The 25,500-nt window shown below is 34.3% G+C and overlaps 1 protein-coding gene across 1 annotated transcript; it reads left to right on the top strand.

Moving 5' to 3' along the window:
* The first annotated feature begins 1,577 nt into the window (after positions 1–1,577).
* Positions 1,578–24,992, top strand: TERB1 (telomere repeat binding bouquet formation protein 1). Its single transcript, XM_045819217.1, has 17 exons — positions 1,578–1,608; positions 3,085–3,195; positions 3,391–3,519; positions 5,211–5,342; positions 6,458–6,518; positions 6,614–6,729; positions 6,824–6,946; positions 9,522–9,674; positions 10,826–10,957; positions 11,974–12,099; positions 13,049–13,203; positions 14,999–15,345; positions 16,747–16,811; positions 17,112–17,207; positions 20,803–20,952; positions 21,256–21,321; positions 24,805–24,992. Exons 1-17 carry the CDS (start codon positions 1,578–1,580, stop codon positions 24,990–24,992), a joined length of 2,181 nt encoding a protein of 726 aa, XP_045675173.1.
* The last annotated feature ends 508 nt before the right edge of the window (positions 24,993–25,500 follow it).

The following is a 25,500-nucleotide window of genomic DNA, read 5'->3' on the forward strand; positions in this document are numbered from 1 at the left end:
TTCCAACTGGGCAGTCTTGACCTTCTCTTCATGTGTCTTTATCCTTAGAGCCCCCTTGTGGTGGTGTGGTAATGACTAAAAAGATACTTCTATGGTTTATAGAACAGCGCTTGGTCTACAATAGCACTTACGGAACACTAGAATTGTTTATTATAATTGTGAAAAATAGAAAACAAATAAAACACTATAGAACCACCAGCTAAAGACAACGAGTGTTCTGTTGCTGTTTTGTAAGAGAAACATTTTGTTCTTGCTTTTAAACATTTTGAGTAAACAACATCCTGTGGATGTGCTATAATATACCTAATGATTCCCTTTTGAATGGTAAAAAAATGGCAAATTTAGGTTAAAAATGGCAAAACTAGAATATATGTGTATATGTGTATATTACTTTATAAAAGATTCTCACATATATTTAAAACTACTTTGTTTGGGATTTTTTTCATGTTTTCCCCCATCACCCAAGGACATGCTTATTGATTTTAGAGAGGAGAAGGAATGGAGAGAAAGAGAGAGAAACATCAATGTGCTCTGACGGGGAATTAAACCCATGACCTTTTGGTATATGGACAACACTCCTACCAACTGAGCCATACTGGCCAGGGCAGGAATTTTCCTATCTTTTTGAGAGTGAAAATGAAAAAATAGAAAGGATAATTTGGTATGTCCCTTTAACCATGTAGTATTGAAGTACATAAGAATTTTAGAGTTCTGCGAATCCTGATTTATTGCTGTAAGAAGTTAATTGGACTCATATTTTTTATAAAAAATCAGTTTAGTATTTTAAAATAAAGCATAGAAGAGGCCATATCAGGGTTGCCAGTTATTTTTAAAATTCTCCTAATAAATAATACATAAACAAAGATTTCAGTTTAATAGTGAAATACTATGTTGAAAAAACCAGGGGTTAGAAATTTTTTTAGTATTAAGCTTAGTGTGTAAAGAGAAATGCAGTTCTGAAGACTGTGTGCATGTGTGTTTTAAACTTCTGACTCATGGAAGGAGGCCCAATCTGAAAGGATGGAATGAAAATGTATAGGAAAGAAAATGGGAAGGACCAGAAGAGGTCTAGTTAGATTCAGTTAACCAACCATTTGTGTGTTTATTTAATAAAATGTGTTGAAAGCCTGTAGTACTTAAGAATGCCAGGTGCATGTTTGTACATTTTCAAATTTAATTCCTGTAACTACTCTATGAAGTAGGAACTTCCGATTTTACAGGTGGGGAAACTGAGCCTCAGAGAACGAAAGCACACCCTGTATCACATATCTAATAAGTTGTAGACTCAGTCCCTGCTCTTCTCGCTTCAGGAAAACTATTCTTTCCTTGCTCCTTTGCACTTATAATTCTGGAATTCTCAAACATTTACTTATTTTTGTATTAATGTATGTGATGGAAATGTTTAATTTATTTTTACAATTTTTTATTATAAAACTTATTGGGGTGACATTGGTTAATAAAATTATAAAAGTGTATAATTCTATAATATATCATCTGTATATTTCAAACATTTATTTAAATTGAAAAAATACCTTTATCTTATAGGTGAAATACAAGTAAAAAGAAAGCAGACAAGCATGGAAAACGAGGACACAAAGAAAATACAGGGTGAGGAATTCATGGACCATATGTCTGCAATTAGTTTTATACACTTGTGGGAAATACTGCAGATTATCTGACAGAATCCAGAAAATGAAAGAATAATTTAGCAATTTACATAAACCCTTATCATGTACCTACTCTGTGCCTGTCACACTCACTTCAGGAAATTGACATTCTAATGGGAAAAGGCATGCTGATGATTGGAATACCATATGATAGCTGATTTAATAGGGGTAGATATAGGAACAGTTGGGGACCTGAGAGAACTACCATCAAAGTATGCCTGGAGGATTTCAGAGTTATTTTTAAAATGTTGAAAATTAAATCCATGGGCATAGAGGCAATTAACCAGAGAGGAAGTATTAAAAGAGAAAAGAATGGGGAAGAGCGTTCCCCTTAATGGACACCATCACATAAAGGTTTGGCTGAGGAAGAGGGCCCTCAGAAAACCAGAGAAAAACATTTCAGAGAGGTGAATGGAGAGTCCGGAATGTAATGTGGTATTTTGGAAATCAGCCTTAGTATTACCAACCCTTCAGGTCCTGGAACCCAAATCAGGGTCTTTCTGCCCAATACTGTTCGTGCCAATAGACCAAGACTGAGTTTGGTAAAGCAGAGCAGAAACTTTATTCCTTGATAAAGGAATGGACAGGGTGAGCTCATGCTGTAATGATACCTTCTCCCCAACTGGGAAGGCACTTTCTGTATTCACAGGCTGCCATGTGGAGCCATTAAATTCTTCTTTAGGCATGGGTCATTGTTTTTCTGTTGCACTCGGCCCTTTGGGCCACGGTCTTTTCTTGCATATGCCATTTTGGTCTTGGGGCTCAGCCCTCTTCATTTTGTGGTCAGGAATCCTTTTTAGCTCCTGTAAGCAAGCATAGCTTGTGAAATAGTTTAGGTACTGAGAAACATTAGGGTCTTTACATGATAGCCAGGTAACATTAGAAGAATGTTTTGTGAGCAAGATTGATTGAAAGCATCAGTGTCAAATGTTCACAGTTTGTAGAGAATCAATATCATTTCTTCCTTAAATATTTGGAAGAATTTACAAATGAGGCATCTGAATTGAACCTGGAGTTTTCTTTATAGAAAGGCTTTTAACTCTGGTTTTAATGCTCTTCATAGATATGACTACTTAAGTTATCTCTTTCTTCTTGGGTGAGTTTTAGTAACTTGTATCTTAAAAGGATTTTGTCCATTTCACCTAAGTCATTGAATTTATAGGTATGGAGTTGTATATAATATTTGGATTTTCTATTCCTATTTTTCATGAAAGGGGAAGATCAAATAACTTTAAGACATTCAAGTTCTTTTAAGAAACATTTCTTTTATATTTCTTTATTGTTTGTTAGACTATAAAAGTAATGCATACTTATTTTAAAAGTGAACATAAAGATATATATTTAGAAAGTGAAATTTAAATGATTACTTTTTGAAAAGAAATGTTTGGTTTAAAATAATGGGATTTTTGTTTTTTAGAAATGAAGACTGACCTGAACTTACTATTGGAGTGTCTGAAGTATCAAATGGACAACCCTGTTTCCCAAAAGGAAGCTTTGGTCACTATTCATTCAATTTGTCAACAAAACAGTAAGGCATGATAATGAACTGTCATCTATGATTCTAACTCTTTAGAATTGTGACATGAAATCTGAATAGTTCTTTCTCTTCCAGTCAGTTGTTCTACCTGTTATGTTACTATGTTCATGTGATTTATTTTATTCTTAAAAGAATAATCATAACAAATACCGTTTCTATTTTTTTTTTTGTCTGCACGTCCTATAGGTAATGCAGGTTTATATTTTCGGGAAATTGGTGGTTTGGTGTTTGTAAAAGATCTTGCAAAGTCAAGTGAACATAACATGGTAAAAGAAGCATCCTTATATACATTAGGAACTGTTGCAGAAAAAAATGGTAAAATTTAACAACTTTATTTTATTATCCTTCAAGCATTGTGTTATTCTTTAACAAATTACTAACTTAATTTTAAAATTAAATTTTTTATGTGTTTGGATAGTTTTATCCAGGTTTTTAATTTATTTATTTAAATTAATGTATGCCAAAGATTGTATTTAACTTATTAACTAATGAAGGAATCAGTAAAATGTTACAAGTGTTTTAAAGGCAATAGCGAAAACCAGTATAGGCATTTAGGAATGCTGAAATAGATTTATAAATAGGCACACAACTAGTCAATATCTGCATGGAAATAACTGATTGCATTCTACTGTCCAAAATGTTTTGCATTTCTGTTGACAAGAGTAACTTGCATTACTATCAGGGTTTTGTTTTGTTTTTTTTTTTAATTTACAGAGTTGCAAAATAGTTCAAAGACAATGAAAGGCACAGATAATCTAGAAGGGTGTGCTAGATAGGACATTCAGTAATCATTTTCATCCATTTCAAAATCTTTCACCATGCTCCTTGGTGTTAGTTGGAAACATTTTTTTCACTTTATGTTTTACTACCATGCATAAGTTTTTTATTTTGATGAAAATAAGATTCATCCTTTTTTCCCTTTTTTGCTTCTGTATTTTAAACCATAGGAAAGTTTTCCATAGTTCCAGGTTATGGGGGAATCTACCCACATTTTCTTGGTACTTCTATTATTTTTTCTTTTTTTACATTTACATTTTTTATCCTTTTTGAATTTTCCTGAGGTATGATGAATAGCTTGTTTATCTTTTTTAAAAAAATAAAATGGCAATCCAGCTATCCTAACACTTCTTATTAAAAAGTAGTTTTTTTTTTTTCACATCAGTTTGAAGTAGTACCATCATCACAATCAATTTTCATTAGGTGGGTCTACAACTGGTTTTTGTATTTTGTTCATTGTCTATATATAGAAGTATCTGAATGAAAAGATGAAGATAACTTACAAATACTACCTTGCATATGGATATACTCTGATATACAAATTCATGTTGGCAAAAACACTTTTCTGTAGTATACCTGAAATGAAGTTGAATCTAAACCATCAATTTGTTAAACAACTTTATATTCTTATGTTTTTATCCATTAAATATTTCTTCATTACTTGTTAAGAATCAAGCTGTGTGCTAGGCATTGGGGATAAATAAGACATCGTCCTTGCCTTTGAGAGAAGGAGTCCAATAGCTAGTTTTAGACACGGGATAAAATATTATATCCCTGTGTTCATTTTTTTTTAATTGTTTATTGTGTGATTATTACAGAAAACTTCCTACTGTCATGTAGGTATTATTTTTGCTTTTTGGAAAGATATTTTTAGTTCTAGAATAGTCTTAAGAAATAGTATAAGTATCGTTTGTCCCTCTGTTTTCTAAAGCAGGCTTCTGACTTTTCTTAAATTTTTCTCTCACTGAGTTGTTATTTACACATCTTAAATTTTTTTGTCACATTTTAATTTTTTGTTTAGGTTTTTATTGAAAATTCTAGAAGATTGCAATACATTTTTTGGGGCCTACATCAAATATTTCTAATTAAGGTATTGCTCCCTCGGTCTGCTAATTGAATAGGCACATACCAGTCTGTCAAAAATTTTGTTATATGATTAATAAATGTCAGTGAAATGATACCTGATTTGTGCTATGCATAGCAATTAAAATTGTATTTTTATATTTCAGTTTACTGTCAGCAGACTTTGTGTACTTCAGAATTGTTTGAAGACTTAATTTGTTTCTTATCCAATAATGATTCAAACACAAATTTGAAAAGAATGTCTGTCTACGTTATTTTGGTTCTAGTTTCAAATAATAGTAAGTACATTCAACATTTTTTAAAAACAATACATCAGAATAGTCATTATTAATCCTTTTATTCTGGTTTTTATATCAATTTATTTTGTTCTTACTAACTTCTGAGAGCTACTAGCTTTAAGAAAGAATTAATAGCATGTATTTAATTAATCGATATTTATTAATTTTAACAAATAGCAAAGTGATTTGTATTATTTAACTAACAATGAAAAGAAACAGCTTTAAGAGCAAAAGACAGGCATTTAATGAATTAGGTTGGTTGATTTTTCTTTTTTTTTTAAGATTTTATTTATTCATTTTTAGAGAGAGGGGAAGGAAGGAAGAAAGAGGGAGAGAAACATCAATGTGAGAGAAACATAGATCGGTCGCCTCTTGTACTCCCCCAACTGGGGACTTGGCCCACAGCCAGGCATGTGTCCTCGCTGGGAATTGAACCAGCGACCTTTCAGTCACAGGCCAGTTCTCAATCCACTGAGCCACACCAGCAGGGCTTCAGTTTTTATTTTGTAATAATTTTAGATTTACAGAAAAGTTGCAAAGATATTATAGTGTGTACCTGTACACCTACTGCTCAGGTTAAGGTTATTTTTTAACATCACTTTATTTACATTTTCAAACTGTTAGAAATTTTGTAAACATTTAAAATACTTTTAGATTTTATTTTTTCTATTTGGAATCATTTTTGTTTTAAAGATTTTATTCATTTTTAGAGAGAGGGGAAGGGAAGGAGAGGGAGAGGAAGAGAAACATCCATGTGCAATGTGTCGAACCTGTGACCTTTCAGTTTTTGGGACAATACCCAAAACACTGAGCCATGCTAGTCAGGGCTCTATTTTGAAATTTTTTTAAATTTTGGAGCATACTTTGTTATTGTAACACAGAACCATTTAAAATAGGTGTTTTGTAATTTTTAGAAGAAATTTGAGTGCTGTCATTCTCTAAGCTTAAGTAATATATTTCCCACAATGTTGATCAGATTTTATCCACTATAAATCTGTTACACTTTACAGTAATTAAACATTACTTATCAAAATACTACTTAAATATTTTCCATTTCTGCAAAATTATTTATAAACAAAAGTCATATAGATGCAATGTGTGGCTATTCTTTTAAGGGACTGGACAAACGCTTGTGAGAGAAACAGGTTGTATTCAAGTTCTGTCACAGTTGTTCAGGTAAGCAAATATAAATTTCTTGTTACTAATTATTTATTACTGAAGACCTTAACGCATTTGTATTAATTTACTTCCTTGTCTTTCTAACCTAATAGGACAGTTCTTTCAAATTATGAGTTGAATTTGTTGGATAAAAGTGTTTTCCAGAGTTACCAGTTGTGGTCATCAGTGTGCAGTACCCTGTGTGTCTGTGTCAACAATCCTCAAAATGGTAATTATTTCAAATATTTAAATATAAAAAATAAAGGTAAAAAATTGATATTTTCCAAATATATTAAAATATGATTAACTTTGCCTTCTTTCAGATGAAAATCAAATGCTTTGCTGTTCACTTTTTCAACATGCTAATGACTGGCTAATAAATTGCATGATACCTGAAATAATTCGTCCTATTTGTTCATTTATTGGACTCACTCTTGCAAATAATAGTATGTATTCATTATTTTCTAAGTTATACTTGAAGACATTATTTCAAAGCATAATAGCAACCTATTGAATTAATTGAATTAATGGATTAATTTTATTCCAATAAGTTGGGTCATTTTGGATGCATTTGGACTATTACAGATAGGAAAATCATAAAAGTAGATCTGTTAGGAAGGTATTGGGAAGATGATTGTGGTAGCATAGTTTTGAATCTCTCCAGATATCTCTACAAAGCAAAACTAAAAACCCTCAGAATGTTTTCTGTGGCTGCATAGAATTAAATTATAAATAAAAATAAAACATCTAGAAAAGTCCCAAATATCTGGAAATTAAACAACCCAGAACTAAAAAAAATGAAATCAAAACAAAAAAACACAAACTTTTAAGTCAAAGAATAAATAATTAAAAAGGAAATTAGAAATATTTTTAACTAAAAGACAACTGAAAAACATTAAAAAAATGTGGGATGCTGCAAAATCAGTGTTTAGAGGGAAATTTATATGCATTTCTTTAGAGGGAAAATTCTTTATGCATTAATGCTTGCATAAAGAAAGGAGAAAATCTCAGATTAATTATTTTAGTTTCCGCCTAAAAAATTAGGAAACAAATTAAACTCAAAGTAAGCACAAAGAAGGAAATGAGAAAGAGATCAGAAATCAATGAAATTAAAAAAAAAAAAACAATAGAGAAAAGTCAATGAAACCAAAAGCTAGTTCTTTGGAAGAAGATCAGTAAAATGGATCCTTTAGCCAGACTAACCACGAATTAAAGAAAGAAGGCCCAAATTACAATATCGGTAATAAAAGGTGACATCACTATAGATCTTAAGAGGTATGAAAAGGAAAATAGAGGAATGAAGGAAATACAAACCTGTATCTCTCAATCCCTTCACCTTTTTCACCCAGTCCCCCAATCGCACTGCCCTCTGGTAGTCATCAGTCTATTCTCTGTTTCTATGAGTCCGTTTCTCTTTTGTTTGGTGCTTTTTTTCCCCCAAGTTTTTAAAAATGAAAATACTTTGTAGTAAAGAATCCTGTTTTGGAGTCTCTTTAATATTGAAAATGTTTATTTATCCTTAAATAACATTTCCTAACAGTTACTTTCTCAGATGTAGAAAATTCTGAACATGATTTTTTTTTTTAGATTAAGATCTTTGTGTTTTAAGATCAACACAAACAATTTTTGTGTTTAAAATATCGTGGCTCAATTTGTGGTACTAGGTAGACTGGGGAAGAAGGTTTACAGCAGAATTATTATCACTAGCCCTTATATCCCTCTGTTCTAAGCACATTGCTGGAACAGGAGCTGTAGAGACTATGGAATGTACAAACTCATGGATACTTTCTGATCAGAATCATGTTCATCAGGGAAACAAAAGAATTCAGACTTTTAAAATATATGTCATAGATTCTTTGCTTGGAGTAGTTGTCATGACTCTCAATATATTATAATTTTATGCTCCAAGAAGTAAAAGAATTAGGCTTGAATAAGATGGATGAAACATGTATTCTTTTGGAACTGTTAAATTACTTTGCTGTTTGTGGAGTAAAGCAATCTGAGGAATGAGTTGTATTGAAATTCAGAAAATAGGCAACTTGCTAATTAGAGTACCAACCTAGGTCAGTGAATCTATTCTTTATAGCTTTTCCATGGGAGGATTTCAGTTTAATATTGTCGTTCTTGTAATATGTACCAGTTCTTGCTAAAGGAAGCAAAACAGATACCTAACACACAAGAAAAAAAAACACCGTACTATACATAAGGAAGTAATCTAACCAGTGAATACATAAATAAGTGGAACAGCAAATTGATGTTTCTTTCTCTCTTCCTTCCTCTCTCTCTACAGGCAATAAAAAAATAAAAAATAAAAAAAATATATATATATTTTTATAATAGTAACATTTAATATGACTTTTATTTTTTATTTTTTCCCAAAGATTTTATTTATTTATTTTTAGAGAGGGAAGGGAGGGAGAAAGAGAGGGAGAGAGAGAAACACCAATGTGCAGTTGCTGGGGGTCGTGGCCTGCAACCCAGGCATGTGCCCTGACTGGGAATCGAACCTGCAATGCTTTGGTTTGCAGCCCACGCTCAATCCACTGAGCTACGCCAGCCAGGGCAAAAAAAAAAAAAAAAGAAAATATTTAAAAAATAAAGTTCTTTTGTTACTGATGTGTACTGTGTAGATAAGCCCACAATGACTGCATCTGTACTGAACATGTACAGACTTTTTCCTTGTCATTATTCCCTAAGCAATAGAGTACAATAACTATTTTTATATCATCTACATTGTATTAGGTACTATAAGTAACCTAGAGATTATTTAAAGTATATGGGAGAATATGCATAAGTTATATGAAAATACTAATCCATTTTATGTAAGAGACTTCAGTATCTGAGAATTTTGGCATCTGAGGGAGGGGTGGAGTGGCAGAGGGGGTTTCTATAACCAATCACTTATAGATATAGAGGGACAACTATTTGAAAAAGTTAATGTTTTATTTAGTTCAGATGGATTGAATGAAACCATACAGTTGTTTTGTTTGCAGTATTAATAGTTCTAACTTATTTCTTAAGCATTTGTTCAGAAATACTTCATATCTGTGGGTGGACTGGATGTGTTGTCTCAAGTTCTTGTGCAACTGGAATCTGATTCACACAAGACTCTTTCCAGTGCTAAGCTTGCTGTGGTGGTGACAAAGACAGTGGATGCATGTATTGCTGATAATCGTGAGTAAAAACGCATGGTCGTTTTTCTCCAGTTGCATTTTGTTTGAGTTCAACATGGTGAGTGTTCAGATGGTAGCTTGAACACTAACATGTATTGTCTAGTCTAATCCTCATTATCCCACAGAGGTTATGACTTCCCTAAGGTTCAAATCTAGGTCTTCTCACTTCAAGTCTAATAATAGATTCTATCATCTCTAATCCTTTGTTTCACTTAAAAAGTGGCATTAAATTAAAGTGTTTAGTCGAGAAATCAAGGGATGTTTTTGAGACAGAAGGAATGGAAAACCCTATCTATAGATTTTTGAAAAACTATATAAAGAATTAAGGTATGTCTCTTTCTGATAAGCATGAAGTCTGACTTACCCAGCCATGACTAGTGAATGGCAGAACCAGAGTTGAACCCGTTGCTGCCCCTCATTTGTACAAACACTGAGGAGTGATAATCTGTAAATTTTGTAATAAGCGACTCAATAACCGAAAAATAAGTAGATTTTTAAAAAATCAGTTACTGAAGGCCTACTATGAGTAGGGCTCTATGTGAGTTCTAGAGTTGCGAAAATGATTAAATATAGTCCCTTGAGAAATTCACAACCTTATTATTGATATAAATATTATTAGACTCTTGGTGAACTCTGTTCAAAATACTGTGAGAAGTGTAGTTTAAAATGGCAGACTTCTTGAATTTTGTCACTTTTCAGCTTGAGGTGTGATTCACTGCATAACATCAGTGGAATCATGGCCAGTTAGTGTATTTCATTGACAGGCAGGAATTTGTTGCATAGGGATGTCTTTACTGTCCAGTCTAGATAAGAAGAGGTATATAAAGTGAGAATAAGCGTATTCAGCTTTTAGGAATGCTTCATATTACCAACATTATGTAGGATAATTAAGAAACCCATTCTTTTAAAAATTTGCTTTAGTAAAATGTATTTAATATGAGAAGAGGGATTAACGAGGGCTGTATATAAGCCACCCTCATTGCAATGCATTTGTGTATATTTATTCATATGTACACACATAGATATTAGATATATAGGTATATAAGATCATTCTCTTAGGATAAGATCTGAAAAATAGTAAGATATGTATATGTATAGTTAAATGTTTTAAGTTTATACTTACCTTTTTTTTTCTATTTTCTATACTAATAGCTACTTTTGGGGAAGTACTATCCAAATATCACATTGTTTCAAAACTTCTGGCATTACTGCTTCATGAAAGTCTGGATTCAGGAGACAAATTTAGCATCATTCTTACTCTTGGTCATTGCACAGAGGCTTGTGGTAAATACTGGATTTACTTAGTATGCTTATTACAACAGTGAAGTGGAAGTATACTTTTGCTTTTGGTTCCTTTTAGTCATGTGAAAGACTTAAAAATACTGCCTTTCTCCCAGTCATTCAGGCTCCAAACCAGTAATTTTGTTCTTTTTCTTTCTTAATCCATGGTGTTGAGTCCGTCCCTGAACCTGTGGTTCTATTTCCGCTGACCCCTCTGTATGTGCCTGTCTGCCCAGTTTCAGTGCTGCGCTCCCAAGGCCCGCAGCCCCTTCACATCTTTCGTCCATGTGATGCAGGAGATTGCCCCCCCCCCCCCCGCCCCGTTCCCTTCCGTCTCCGCTTTTCAGTCCGCTCCTGACACTGCCACACAGATCTGATCGTGTCCTCTTTTGCTGAAAACCTTTAAAAGTTCTGTCTTGTCTTTTTCTACCTATCATCCTCACCTCTTTTTTCTCCTCACTTCCATTTTCCTCCCCCTCTTCATTCTCCTTCCCTTCTCCCTCTGTCCACTCTCCTTCTCCTTTCCAGCTCTCTCCTCTTTCCTTTCTCCCTCTCTCTCCTTCCAGTCTCCATTCTTGGCTCCCTTTTCCACCCTCTTCCCTTTGCTCTCTCGCTCCTTCTGCTCTCCTTCTTTCCTCATTTCCATTCACGCCATTGGTTTATTTCTTTATTCTGTCTCAACTTCTGTAAAATTTAGGATTTAATATGCTTTGTAATTTTTTAAATTTTTTATTGAGGTTTTATTGAGAACTATACCTTTTTAAAAACCATATGAGGGCATTTGTTTACGCTTATGAGGCATGATACTCCTCTGGCTGTATTTCAGAGACCATTACTTACGAGCCTTATGTGTTTTACATGAGGCAATTATTTCCTAATTGAATATACTTTTAAAGTGATTTGTTTTTCTCTAATTTGAACTATGTTCATAGTTATCATAAGGAAAAACTCTGACCTAATGTAGGTAATTTATCGTAAAATAACTATCTTCCACTCTAATTTTTTTATATCTTTTCCAGAGGAAAATCAGTATGAGCTTTTCAAAAACAATGGGCTTCCACTCATGATACAGGCCTTAACTGAATCTCAGAATGAGGAACTGAACAAAGCTGCCACTTTTGTGCTTTTCAACTGCAAAAAAATTAGTAAGTTTACTGTTATTTAAAAAAATAACCCACCAGAGTTTATGAAGGGGAATTTGTATGTGCTCAGCGGAGCCAAGCCCCTTCAGCCCCCAGGCTCCCCTTGCCCCTGAGGAGCAGAGTGTGCGGTTTGGACGTGACGACTGCAGTGTTTCGGCATATAAAAAACCCCTAAGGAAGAGAGCAACAGTATAGATAATTCACATGTTTTATCCAGTGTGGACAAATTTAGTTGTAAGACTTAAATTTGAGGGCTCCGGGCAACACGATCAAATCATAATATGAAGTATTTACTTAATTATTTAAAAATGTCTGCCAGTTATTTAGCAGGCACTGTGCTAGGCTTTAAGAATATAGTGATAAGAAACAGTCTGTGCACTCAGAGAACTTAGTTTAATTAGAGAGATAGATAGTAATTGAGTAGTGTCCAAAATGAGTGTATTATTAGAAATTAACCTGAGTTTAGAAGGGGTGGGGCACAGATATTAGAGTTGTGTAACAGAGGACTATGACCTAGACGTAGAACAGAAAAGGCTCCAGGAGGAAATGATTCTTAGGCTCAGATCTGAATGTAGAGAGTTAATTAGGTGAAAAGAAGGGAATTTTTTATGGGCGAGTATCTGAGGGGTGAGCAACAGTGAGGCACAAAAGCCCAGTGATGGGAAGGAGACGGGTGCATTGAAGGAACTGATAGCCAATTTGGCTGGAGCACCAAGGAGAGTGGCTGTGAATAGGATTTTGGTCTTTGTGGAAGAAAAATTGTTGCCACAACAAGTGAAAAGAAAATTGAAAAAATTATAGGAAGAAGCTGCTTCCACTCAGGAAGCTGAGACAGTGTAAAAGGGCAACATTTAGAGAGAGAGGTGTGGGCTATGAAGTCGTTCTTATTTAAAGTATTAAAACAACGTTGCTAGTAATCGATAAACTCACTATTTTTTTCCATATTACAAAGCTGAGAAATTATCTCTAAGAGAAAAACCTTCTGATGAAAATGAAGCAGAACAATTAAAAGACATAAATAGGAAAGAGAAGAATATTGAAGAATACTGGAAGAGAGCAAAGGAAATTCTTCACAGAATAGAACAGCTGGAAAGAGAAGAAAATGAGGTTGGTTTCTTTGAATTCAAAGAATATAGAACTTTTTTGAAGTATTTTTCAAATACATAGGTTGGAGGGTAAAAGATCATATTTTTAGTTACCAAAGCCTCTTTTGTGTACCCTTTAAATTATCTTAGTCTTATTTCTTTTTTCTTTTTGTCTCTAGCTTTATTCAGATTTCTGGTGATCTTAGGTTGCTGGTCGTATTTAAGGGTCAGATGCTAAAAGTCTCCTTGGAAATCTGTTGACCGTGAATTCTCGTAGGATTAAGTGGGTCATTATTTGAAGAACCTCCAAAGTGTAATCTCCTGCCTGGGGATTCGTAGTCAGTGTTCAGGAATCAAAATGAGGAAGATTAGTATTCACCAAGTAAATATTTGCTTAGTCTGTTTCTTGAATAGTATTCTGCCTTTAGTTACACTTGAAATCTTCCAGTGTGTAGACTTTGTTTTGTCCCTTCCAGAGATTAAATGTTCAGCCTGAGAAAGGGAGAGTAGCTTCTAGTGTTAGACAAATGCCTGGTAAGTGTGAGAACCTAGGAGTAGGGATTTAGTAATCTCGTTAACTTCTTAAGGAGATTTTCATCCATTCTTCCTGCTTTTAACACCATCTCCAGTAAATTCCTAGTACCTCAAATTCCTAAGCCTTTTGAGAGCTTGGTAGCATATTTTAAGTAGTTTCTTGGCTTTTCCCGTTGTTAGCTTTGGTTTCAGGTTTATCAAGTCTGCTAAGTAGGCTCTCATTCACCTGCTTTCCAATTTCCAAAGTCTTGTTGCCTTTAGTCCTTGCATTTCTCCTGTCCTTCTGGGTTTTTGCCTTTTTGAAAAACTGTTCTAATTGGTTTTTTTGGAAGCACCAAAAATAAGTATAGGTGTTAAATTCATCATCTTTACCTGGAAGGTCACTTTTAGCTATTACAAACAATGCTGCAGTTAATAACATTAATAATTTGTACACGTAAAAGTGTTTCTTCATAGAGGTTTACCAATTTGTATTCCCACCTGTAATGTACTGGAGTGTTTCTCCATACGCTTGTGATCTTTTGCCAATGTCACGGATGAAAGCTACCTCGGTGCAGCTTTAATGTTTGTTTATCTTTCTATGTGAGTGGGATGGAGCCCTTTTTCATGTTTAAGAGCTATTTATATTTCCTTCTCTGTGAACTGTTCATCTTTTTTGCCTATTTTTCTACACTAATGTTGATCTTTTTCATACTTCATTGTAGTAGATTTTTGTAAACAGTAGTAGAAAAAATATGCTGTAGCCCAAGATGACTTATGTATATTCTTTCTAGGTGTCTAGATTACTATTTGGTTTTGCTTCTGGCCCCGTTTTCCTCTGAGACCCCCCCCGCCACCTGACATACACACCTTATATTATTCTTGGTCTCTAGCAGAACTTTAAGAAAACTTTTATGTGGTAAAATATACTAGTTTTTTATGATTTATTGATTTTGTGTAATAGAAAGGTCTTCCTCCTCTTGAGAATATTAAAATGTCATGTTTTCTTTTAGAATATATATAATTTTATTTTAATATATCAATATTTAGTTCATTTAGATTTTATTTTTGTATAAATTGTAAGATATGGATTCATTTATTTTTTCCCCAGATGGCTATCCTGTTGTTTCCAAATAATTTATTTAATAAATTTCCTTTTCTTTCTTATGTAAACTGCCTTTTTATCATTATATTCTATTGACAACCATAAACTTTTCCTTTAAGTTATTTAAAAGGAGTGTAAATTGGATTACACAGCAAATGGATTGTCTTGAAATTATTTACTTGTCATTTTTACATTATAGGAAAAAATACAAAGAGAAAAAGATAAGGATAATGTTTCATTTATGAACATAAGTACTCAACATACATTGAAACACCTCCATACAGATGGTATTGGTGGAGATCCCAAAGCAGAAGATACGGATGCAAACCAGTCTAGAAAGCTTCAGAGTTATGCATCTCGTGGATTCACTTCTAAAGCATGTACAAGTGATGACCAAATGAAGACCCTGGTAACGAGTACAAATCCAGTTAATGCTTGTTACAGGGAGAGCAGACAAAATAAGACTTTGTGTAGAGCCAATTCAAGCTGCAATCAAGACTCACATAAAGAAACTTTTGAAAAAAAAGATTTTGTTTCTCAATCAAGGTATAGTTTAATAATTGTTTCTAATTTTTTGTCACTTACTCCACAGATTTTTTTGTGCAGTACTGTGTGCCACACTGTTAAGCGCTGGGATATAGAAGTGATACAACATGGTCTTGGGCGGAGCCTAAAGTAGGAAATGTCAGGGAAGGAGTCTGGGCGGGAAAGTACGGGCCAGTTCATCTGGGGCCTTACGTGTTACACTCAGGATTTTCGGTTTTAACTCACAGAGTGTAGAGAGCCACTAACAATTTTAAACTGAGTGACATGATCAGATTTGAATTTTAGAAAGGTTAGTCGGAAAACTGAAAGTGAAACCCTATCTATACCTTAAGTAACAACGCATATACAGATAATCTATCAGCAATACGGCAAGAACCAGTTTGTAAGTTTAGTTTGTTGAAAGGGAGTAAGGTGTGATGAAAATCTGCCTTAGGCTTGCCTTTTCCTTTGTTCCCCCACCTTCCCTCCAGGACTTGTCCTTTCTGCCTCACAAGGACCGTATTTTTTGGTGTATAATAATGCACTTCTCTGTATAGTGTGCACCCACGTTTTGGCCCAAACCTTCAGGGGAAAAAAATCTCCCATTTTAATTTTTTAATTCAATTTTTTCGTTACTTATATTTAGAAACAAAACCGATTATTATATTCCAGGATATTATTTTTTGCATACAGATATCATTATTGCTTTCGAGAGTTACACTTTTAATGTACAAGCATAAATAAATGAATTAAAAACATTTATATAGATAGGGAATTAGTACTACCCATGGATAATGCGCATCCTTAGTTTTCCCTCAGAAATTTGGGCAAAAAGTGCACATTTTACACTGCAAGATATGGTAGCTTGTGGGGCTGTACCTGGGATTGTAGCTTTTCTTCTTAAACCCTTTCTTGTATTCTGCTCTTCTGAAGGTTACTGGGCTAGAAAGGGGACTCAAGAGGAAGCTGCTGTGTTTGGGAAGGCTGCAGGGTAAACTAAGTGTTAGAAAAATGGACTGTATCATTGCCACTCCTTTTTTCCTTTTTAAAACCATACTCGATGTTAATTTGAATTGATACCTCAGGGATATGGAAATGGGAAGTAGGGAGATATGTTCTTGGGCCAGCCTTCCGTTGCCCTCCGGCCCACTCAGTTCCTTTTTTTTTTTGGCTCTCATTTGTTCCTTTTATAACTTTTCTTCCATGTTTCCATTGGCATCAATATTATTGCCCTCTGTAGTCTTGTGCAACTCTACTTTTAGAAGCAAGATTATTTGGCAAAGTTTGGTAGATTTTGGTAGATCCTGGCTCCAGTTCTGTCTGCCTGACAGGCACTCAGAATCACACCATCGCCTACGGAAACATTTGTACACACACCAAACAGTGTGTTTACTTTTAATAATCTGGTCTGTTTTCTTTTAGCAACCATGTTTTTAAACATCCAAATCCTACTGTCAAAAATAGAAAGCAGCAGTTACCAGAAACAGGTATGATTAAAATGTTTTTTTCTTTGATTTTTTAAAGAAAACACTTATTTAGGTGACTAACATAGCTAAAAATGTATATTGTATATCTGCCTTTTAACATATAAGCCACACCTCTGACTCTCTTTCTGGTATAATACTCAGTCAACTTTTATTGATAATCCAGAATGTTTTTGTTCATCAGGATGACTAGATGTATAATTCTGGGCTAAAATTTATGAAAATCTTGATAATGAATAAATCTTGTAAATATCAGGTCCTTTACTTCATTAAAAAAAATCTTGCATTTTTATTTTTTTCTAGATCCATTTACATTATGTTCAGATATAATAAATAAAGAAGTAATCAATTCTCTATCAGCTGACAAATCTTTCAAAATACCCAAGTATAGGTGCTCAGGTAAATATTTTAAAATTAAAGTTATTTCAAAATTAAAGTTTTATCTGATATTAGTTAAATAGAATTTTTAAAAGCTCTGCCAGTATGATTTTAACTTGACTTCTTTTGGAAAATTAACCACTTGGAGTACCATGAAACATTCAAAATATTACCTTTTCTGTCTGTATCATCCTGTGTTCCCAGTATTTGTTTTTATGAATCAACATAGGTAATACTTTTTAAATTATCTTACTATTCTCTTTTTGTCACAAGTAATACCTCTATAAGTTTAACTTTACTGAGTAAGATAAACATTTCTTTATCATTTTAGAGAGCCAGTAAATAGGTATGTATTTTGGATTATGCTCTACATATTATAGGCATTAAGTATTAAATAATATCTGATTTATGCTTATAATAAATATATAAATATTTTTAGTGTTTTATGCCCCATTACTTTTTGTGCTGGGCTCTTTATTTTTAATGTTTTGATAATGTTTACATTCAATATTATTTTGTGTTAGTTTTAGGTGTAGAGCATAGTGGTTAGAGAATCATATATGAAGTGATTCCGTGATATTTCAAGTACCTACCCGGGACCAGGCATAGTTATTTCTGCAGGGCATTTGTAAATGCTCCATAGTGCTTATTCCATCCCTTCTTCTTCTTCATACCCCACTATTTTCTCTTTACTCCTACTCTTGCACTGTGTGGTCTATGGAGAAAATCGAGACTATTGCACATTAGGCTCAAAATATTATTCTTGCCCTGGCTGGGTAGGTCAGGTAATCCGAGTGTCATCCCATACACCAAAAGGTTGCAGGTTAGATCCCAGGTTAGATCCCAGGTTGGAGGGAGGTGGGAGGTGCTTACGGGAAGAAGGGAAGTAACCAATCAGCGATCAGCGTTTCTCTCACACATAGATGTTTCTCTCCCTCTCTCTCTCAAAATAAATAAAGATGTCCTCAGGTGAGGACTTAACAAACATATATGCATTACAATTCTTCAGTCTTGGATGTAGAATTTAACTTGATTAGTCTAAAACTGACATCTAGCTATAATCTGAATCCCATCTCTTTTTTTCTTCCCATTTTAGTACTTGTAAAGTCTCTTTATTCATTCCCTTTCTTCCCATTAACTCCTTTGGTTCCACCTTAAACTATGTTAATTTCTCCTCATCTTAAAATCCAGTAGTGTGATTTGCTATTGCTTCAAGTATTCATTTACTCTTTTTTCCTCATTTATTACCAGATTCCAGCTCTTGCTTCCTTCTCTATCAATGTATTAATTAATTCCCTTTTTAATTCCCTTCATCTCTTTCAATGTATTAATTCCCTTTTTAATTCCCTGCAATCTGGCTTCTTTTATTGCCCTTCTACTAAACATTTATGTTAAAGGTTACCTGAAGCCTCATCTGCCCCACCCCCAAACCAATGATTTTTTTTAAAAAGTCCTTTTTGTCTACTCTCTGCATTGTTGAATTCTATTCCTTGAAATCCTCTTCTATCAATAGTTTAATATTACAGTTCTCAGACTGTTCACCCAGGCTTCCTGGGGCTCTGCAGTGAACTCTCAAGGGCACTACACACTTTTAAATTTTGTAAGTGAACCACAAAATAGTCAATATCTTTTGGACACTACATGAACTACTAGCTCAAAGTAGTTCACAGTTTCAACATTAGATTGCACTACATTCTTTTTGATGATATCATGTCTTGGTAGAACTGGGTTTTTGGTGGTAGTTGTGATAAAAATTAAGCACCATATGAAAATCAATGTGGAACAGGAAATGAAGATGGCAGAGTCTAATGTGATTCCAGGGTTTGAGCAGTTATGCTATATTCAGTAGGTGCGCACATCCCCTTAGGAAGTAATTGTAATTGATCAGAACTAAATACAAATTTTTTTTTTCTTTCAATTTAGGTATCTTATTTTTCCAAGTGGCTACTGAGTTGTTAGAACATAAGTACTTAAGTTGTTCTGCACCTAACAGGATGGTTGACATTACTTTTGGCCTAGAGGTTCTGTAAAAAAAAAAATCACCAAGATCTTAAGGGTGTCGTGAAGTGAGAAAGTTTGTGAGCCTGTGGTCAAAAGTGTTCCAGTTGAGCCCTGGCTGGTGTGGCTCAGTGGACTGAGAGCTGGCCTGAGATCCAAAGGGTCGCTGGGTTGCTTCCCAGTAGGGCACATGCTTGTGTGGGCCAGGTCCCCAGTAGGGGGCGCATGAGGGGCAACCACACACTGATGTTTCTCTCCCTCTCTCCTTTCCTTCCCCTTTCTCTAAAAATAAAATAAATAAAATCTTAAAAAAAAAAAAAGATAGTCAGAATTTGCCTCTTAATATGATACAGTAAGAAGTATACAATACTACCATGAGAAATTCTAAAAACAACTGAATCTGAATCTGATCAATCATCTAGATCAAATTACTAGTTTATTGGGCACACAGGAACATTTTAAAGGATACAACTAGGATATAGTCAGCAAAACCCAGCTTTTGGGAAACTCCATGGTACAAATGACCCAGTGTCTACGACAAGTGGAAGAGAAGGAGAGGAGACTTGATGGATTAAAGGAAGTGCAGAGTACATACCGGCTGAATGTGGTGGTGGACCTTGTTCCGTTCATGATTCAAAGAAACCAATTAAAAACAAAGTTTTGAAATGATGGGGAAATTTGAATGCTGGATATTAAATTATATTGAGCATACTTTTCTTAGGTGTGATAATAGTTTTATGCGTTTAAAAAAGAAGAGTCCATATCTATTAGAGATGCAGTATGAAGTATTTAAAGATGAACTAACACTTTTTTTTAAACAGGAGACTTCTGAATACTTTATTTACTTATTTAATTAATTTATTTATTTTATCCTCACTTGAGGACATATACATAGATTTTAGAGAGAGGGGACGGGAGGGCGAGAGAGAGGGAGAGAAACATGCATCAGTTGCCTCTCATACATTTCCAACTGGAGACCTCTTGTTCATGCCCTAACCAGGGACCAAACCTGCAACCCAGGCATGTGCCTTGACCTGGAATCAAACCCACAGCCTTTCAGTTTATAGGATGACTCCCCGACCAAATGAGCCACACTGGCCGGGGCTAGATGAACTAACACTTGAATGCAAATTTCAGTCTTCATAATCTGGTGTATACATGGGGGGGGCAGGGCAGATACATGAGGTGTAGATAAAATGTGACTGACCATGTGTCAGTAATTATTGGAACTGGGTGATGGATACATAGAGGTCCATTATACTTTTTTCTTTACTTTTATGTGTTGGAAATTTCCCACAGTAGGACATTAAAAGAACATGACTGGGCATAAGAGTTACCTGTTTTGGCTGTCTTTCATAACGGTGACTCCTGCTTAGAACCAGGCCAAAGTAGATGCTCCTTTTCTGTATCATCATAACTCTGTTCACACCTCTATTGTAACACTTATTTCACTATATTGTATTTGTTGTCTTACATCTCTCACAAGACTTTGAGCTGCTTGACTTATTTATGATTCCTGATTTCACTTCAGTTGACATCATAAAGGTATTTGCTTTCATAGGTTTGTTATTAGATATTTTGCAACATCTATACATCACTTTAATTTCTTTTCTTTTAGGTTGCATAACAGTAGGAAAATCCCTGAATAGCCGAAATTTTAGCAAGCTCTTGCACTCTTGCCCATACCAATGTGATCGTCACAAAGTCATTGTGGAAGCTGAAGACAGATATAAAAGTGAACTAAGGAAATCATTTATCTGTAACAAAAGTAATTGATTCAGCAGCTTTAAAACTATAATTATGACTTTGCCTTCTGAACTATAATCTAGAACTTATGTTAAAAGGTAGAGGGTAAACTAATGTTGAAAAGAAAATCTGTGTCTAAGCAACCAGTGATTTAAGATGTATCCAGGGAGCAGATTTAGACTCTGGTGGTTTAAACATTGTTCCTAATCCACCTAAGGATTCCTATTAGAAGGGGAACAGAAGGGAAATATCATGCTAATGAAGCTGACGTGCTGTTACTCAGATGGACATGCTAAGTATGCTGAATGTTTTCCATATTTTTCAGAAATTCTGCTGACCCCACGTAGACGACAGCAACTCAGTAATGAACCTACTACCTCTGGAGGAATAAGTGAATATATTTAATTTTTAAATAAGCCAAAATTTCAGAAGGAAGAGAATAAGTAAATATATTTAATTTTAAATAAGCCACAGTTTCAGAAAGGAGAGAACAGCTGAATGATTGTTCTGTTGCATCATTAATGGCTCTTAGATGGTAATCCTTGTCTCTGATGAGAACCATACTTCCTGAGATAGGAGGCGTCCCTCTTCCCTTCCTCATGTTGCTTGCTCACCCATTCATTGCCAGCTGGGGAAGGAGCAGGAGGGAACTAATATTATTAGGTACCTACTATGTGTTAAGTATTTTATATATAGTATTTGCTCTAATTCTTACAACAACATTGTAAGGTAGGTATTATTTATTTCCATTTTAAGCCACTTTGAATTGGCAAATGGCAAAGCTTGGGTTCAAATGCAAGTTTTTCCTTTAGAAGCCTCTGTTCTGTCCTCGAGATCATGTTCCTATTTTAAGAACAAAATTATTCTCCTATGCACAAGTGCTTCAGAGAGATTTTGCAAGTTTTGTTTCATAGCTATAGCACTTCAAACAACCAAAATTGAATAGACAGTATAAACCTTAAAGCTCTGCTTAGAAATCAAAATACTTCTTAAATAATGAATTAATTTATAGGAATTTCATTTAACTTCAGAGTTAACATTCCAGGTTTATCACTGAAACTTAAAGAACATTACCATTTTCTTCTGTTCATGTGGAATTAGCACCTGCAGAGTAACAATAAGCAGTGGAGTGCCTTACTTGTCAAAGTAAGCTGGAAATTAGTAACATCTATAGAGCCTTTCTGTTATTTATTGCAAAGACATTCACACTTGTTATGAAACATTTTGCCACATACTTTCATTTGGCCATTTTCACTGTTAAAACCTTGAAAGAAGTTTCAAATTTACTTTTTGTATCTGGATCTCTTTCTAGGTTGAAAGTTCTGCATATAAATTAAAATTAAGTACAATATCACTATAGGGTAACCCACTTTTTAACATAATATTTTCTGTATAAACTGTTAGAAAATGGGTATATTCTCCCTGGTCAAGTAGCTCAGTTGGTTGGAGCATTGTCCCGATCCACCAGGATTGCAGGTTCGAACCCCTGTCAGGGCACATACAGGAATCAACCAATGAATGCACAAATGGGTGGAACAACAAACTGATGTTTCTCTCTATCTCCCCCTTCCTCTCTCTCTCTCTCTCTCTCTAAAATCAACAAAAGTAAAAATTAAAAAAAAAAGAAAATGGGTAATTTTCCATAGAAACATGTTGCACTTGGAAATCTTGTTTTTGACAAGGAGTTGGCATCAAATTAAAATAGATTATTTTTAGCAACATATCTTAAAAGCAAATGTATAAAAACTAAAAATATTTTATAATAACTTTACATAGTAAAATCATTTGCATAGCTTCATGAAGTGTACATAATTATGGCTGTACATTGATTATACAGAGGGATCCTAAATAATGTTTTGTGACATTCAGCTCATAAATACATCTTTTTTTGTGGTTTAGAATTGCTTTAGCTAAAACCAAATAGTTAATAATTGGGCCTGCTTTTTTAGAATGCAGAAAGGCACCTTGAGGACGTAGTGATTAGACTGGTCTCATATCTCTTTCAAAAGCAGTCTAGGAAAATTTGATACATTGCCATTTTCCTCACCCTTAATAAATTTCTCTTTTTTATTACAGTCATCACAACTCATTTGGTTATAGGTTACACTCAAGTTTTAGACAATTCTTTTGAAAAGGGGCCATTGCAGCGTCTAAGCATTTTTTGAGATGGATTGGTATCCTAAGGGGTTTGAACAATAAGAGTCAATAGAACTGAGCCTTCTTGTCTGTTTTCCCTGTTCTTTTCTAATGCCCTATCAATATCAAGAGGACCAATAAGAAGCCACAGAGGGGAGCCTTGCTGCAGAGAGAGCTCCTCCTTCCTTCCAGGCTGCCTACTACTCAGCGGCAGTAACCTTTGAGACCTTTGGGGAATTGGGTACAGATGCTAAGTGCAGGAGTCAGTGAGATGGCAGCTGCAGTGGAAGAGTGGGGATTGGCTTTACATGAACAGCTCCATAGCCTCATAACCTGAATGTTGTAATAATCCACCTAATACTGGGCACAGTGAGTTCAAATCATTTATTTAGCAAGTGAAACCGAAATCACCTAGTTCTAAGATAACTGCAGTTTTCTAGTAGACCCAAAAGTAAGGAATAATTTCACTGATAAGCTTTAAGCCAGTTTTTACCAATAACAACTTTTTTCCTTCAACAACTATTTATTGATCGGTGTTAGACACTGTTTCAGGCCCTGGGGATACAGTAGTGAGCAAAACACAAAAATTCCATCTTCATGGAACTTGCATTCTAAGTAAGACCATTAAGTCATAATCAGACATTCTTTTCATTTCTTTTATCAGCTTTCTGCTGGTAAGATTGTCTCTTCTGTTTTAAAAGATCTCAACTGTGGCTCCTGTCCTAGGTGAAGTAGACAAATAGCTAACTATCTTCACATGCAAGGGCAAGATTCCGAAGGGTTTTCCAGGTCCTACTAAAATAAATAGCAGCCTTAAGTGAATAAACAAACAAAAAAATCCTCCTTGTTTGTATCTACCTACAATGATAACATGGATTAGCAACGAATGAAAAAGCTTTAAAGAACTACTTCCTAGTAATAATCCAAAGATATTTGCGTTTACAGATACCAATAGTGCATTCTTTTTATTGTAGAAGGTATTCCTAAAAATCAGATCATTAGCCCTGGCCAGTGTGCCTCAGTTGGTTGGGTGTTGTCCTGTAAAGTGAAAGGTTTGCAGCCAAGTCAGGGTACATGACTGGATTGCAGGTTTGGTTCCCCCGTTGGGGCAAAACATCAGAAAAACTGATGTTTTTCTCCTTTTTTTTCTCTTTCCCTTACCCTCTCTCTAAAAAATAAATGAAAAAAAATTGGTTGAAAACTTTCTTCCCCCTTTTGCAGCCTTTCGTTTTGTTTTAACAAGCTGAGCATCCATGTAGGTAGTGAACTTGTTTTTTAAAGTGAATTTCCAAAGACCCTTCTTTAAAAGTATTGATCAAGACTGATAATTAAAGTGTTGATATTCTTTTCTATTCTATGAAGTTATGGAGCTCTTTGGGAAGACTGTATCTGTAATATAGGTAAGCTGTTTGTTAACTGTCCTCACAAGATTGTCAAAAGAATTAACAGTCAAATGTTTGTAAACTCCCGAGTTTCTTGATTGAAAGATGTTGCAAGTATTATTACAATATGATAAAATTACAATTATTGAAGAAGTCGCATTGATAGCATCTAACAATAGGAGACACTCGGTTTTTAAAAATTGAAATGGATTTCTATGTGATGAATAGCCCAGGCATGAAGTTTTCTCTCTATATAGTTCTTATCTTTAGAATAAGTTAAGCACTTATTTGGATCTCAAGAAGACTTTTCCCCCCCAGCAGGCACTAATATATTCTACAATTCTCATTAATTACAGAAAAGAGAAAAATTCGTAAAAACTTTACTGAAGAAGAAATAAGTTATCTTTTCAGTGGAGTTAAGAAAATGGGAAATCACTGGAATTTAATTTTGTGGTCTTTCCCCTTTCAACAAGGACGGAAGTCTGTTGACCTTGCTCAGAAATACCACAAGCTGACCAAACACCCCAAGTGTGTGTCTCCTTAATTGGAAGAAGATTTGTCAATTTTTAGTGTGAACTCTTGAAATATAATGCCTTGAAGATACAAAATTTAAAGCATTCTTCTAAATGCTCATGATACAAGGAATGTGAACATAGGAATACTGTTTTCATTAAATTTTTTTTTGTGATGTGATGAGCTATAGCTTATCAAATTATTAAAATAGTTTATAAAGCAAATACATTTTTAAGGTGTGGATTAATAAGACAAATTCCTTCAGAAGATCAAACATTTGTTTAGGAATATGCTTTTATTTTCCCTTAAGCTTAAATAACATAGGTCAGAGAAAAAAATTATCAGCCTTTAAACATTATTTGACATTATATTGCAGTGAAGACTGTGGGAGACATTTGGATTTTCGTATTCTTACCTAGTGAAAACTCCTCCCCAGAAAGACAGAATAATTTCCCAAGCTGTTCAATTGAGGTTCCCACACACTAAATCAATGCTTGACATTTTGTTAATTAAGATGTTTTCTAAAATCTGATTGCGAA

The sequence above is a fragment of the Phyllostomus hastatus genome, unplaced genomic scaffold (assembly GCF_019186645.2).
Source record: "Phyllostomus hastatus isolate PE091 unplaced genomic scaffold, TTU_PhHast_1.1 phas_scaffold_345, whole genome shotgun sequence".
Taxonomy (NCBI): domain Eukaryota; kingdom Metazoa; phylum Chordata; class Mammalia; order Chiroptera; family Phyllostomidae; genus Phyllostomus; species Phyllostomus hastatus.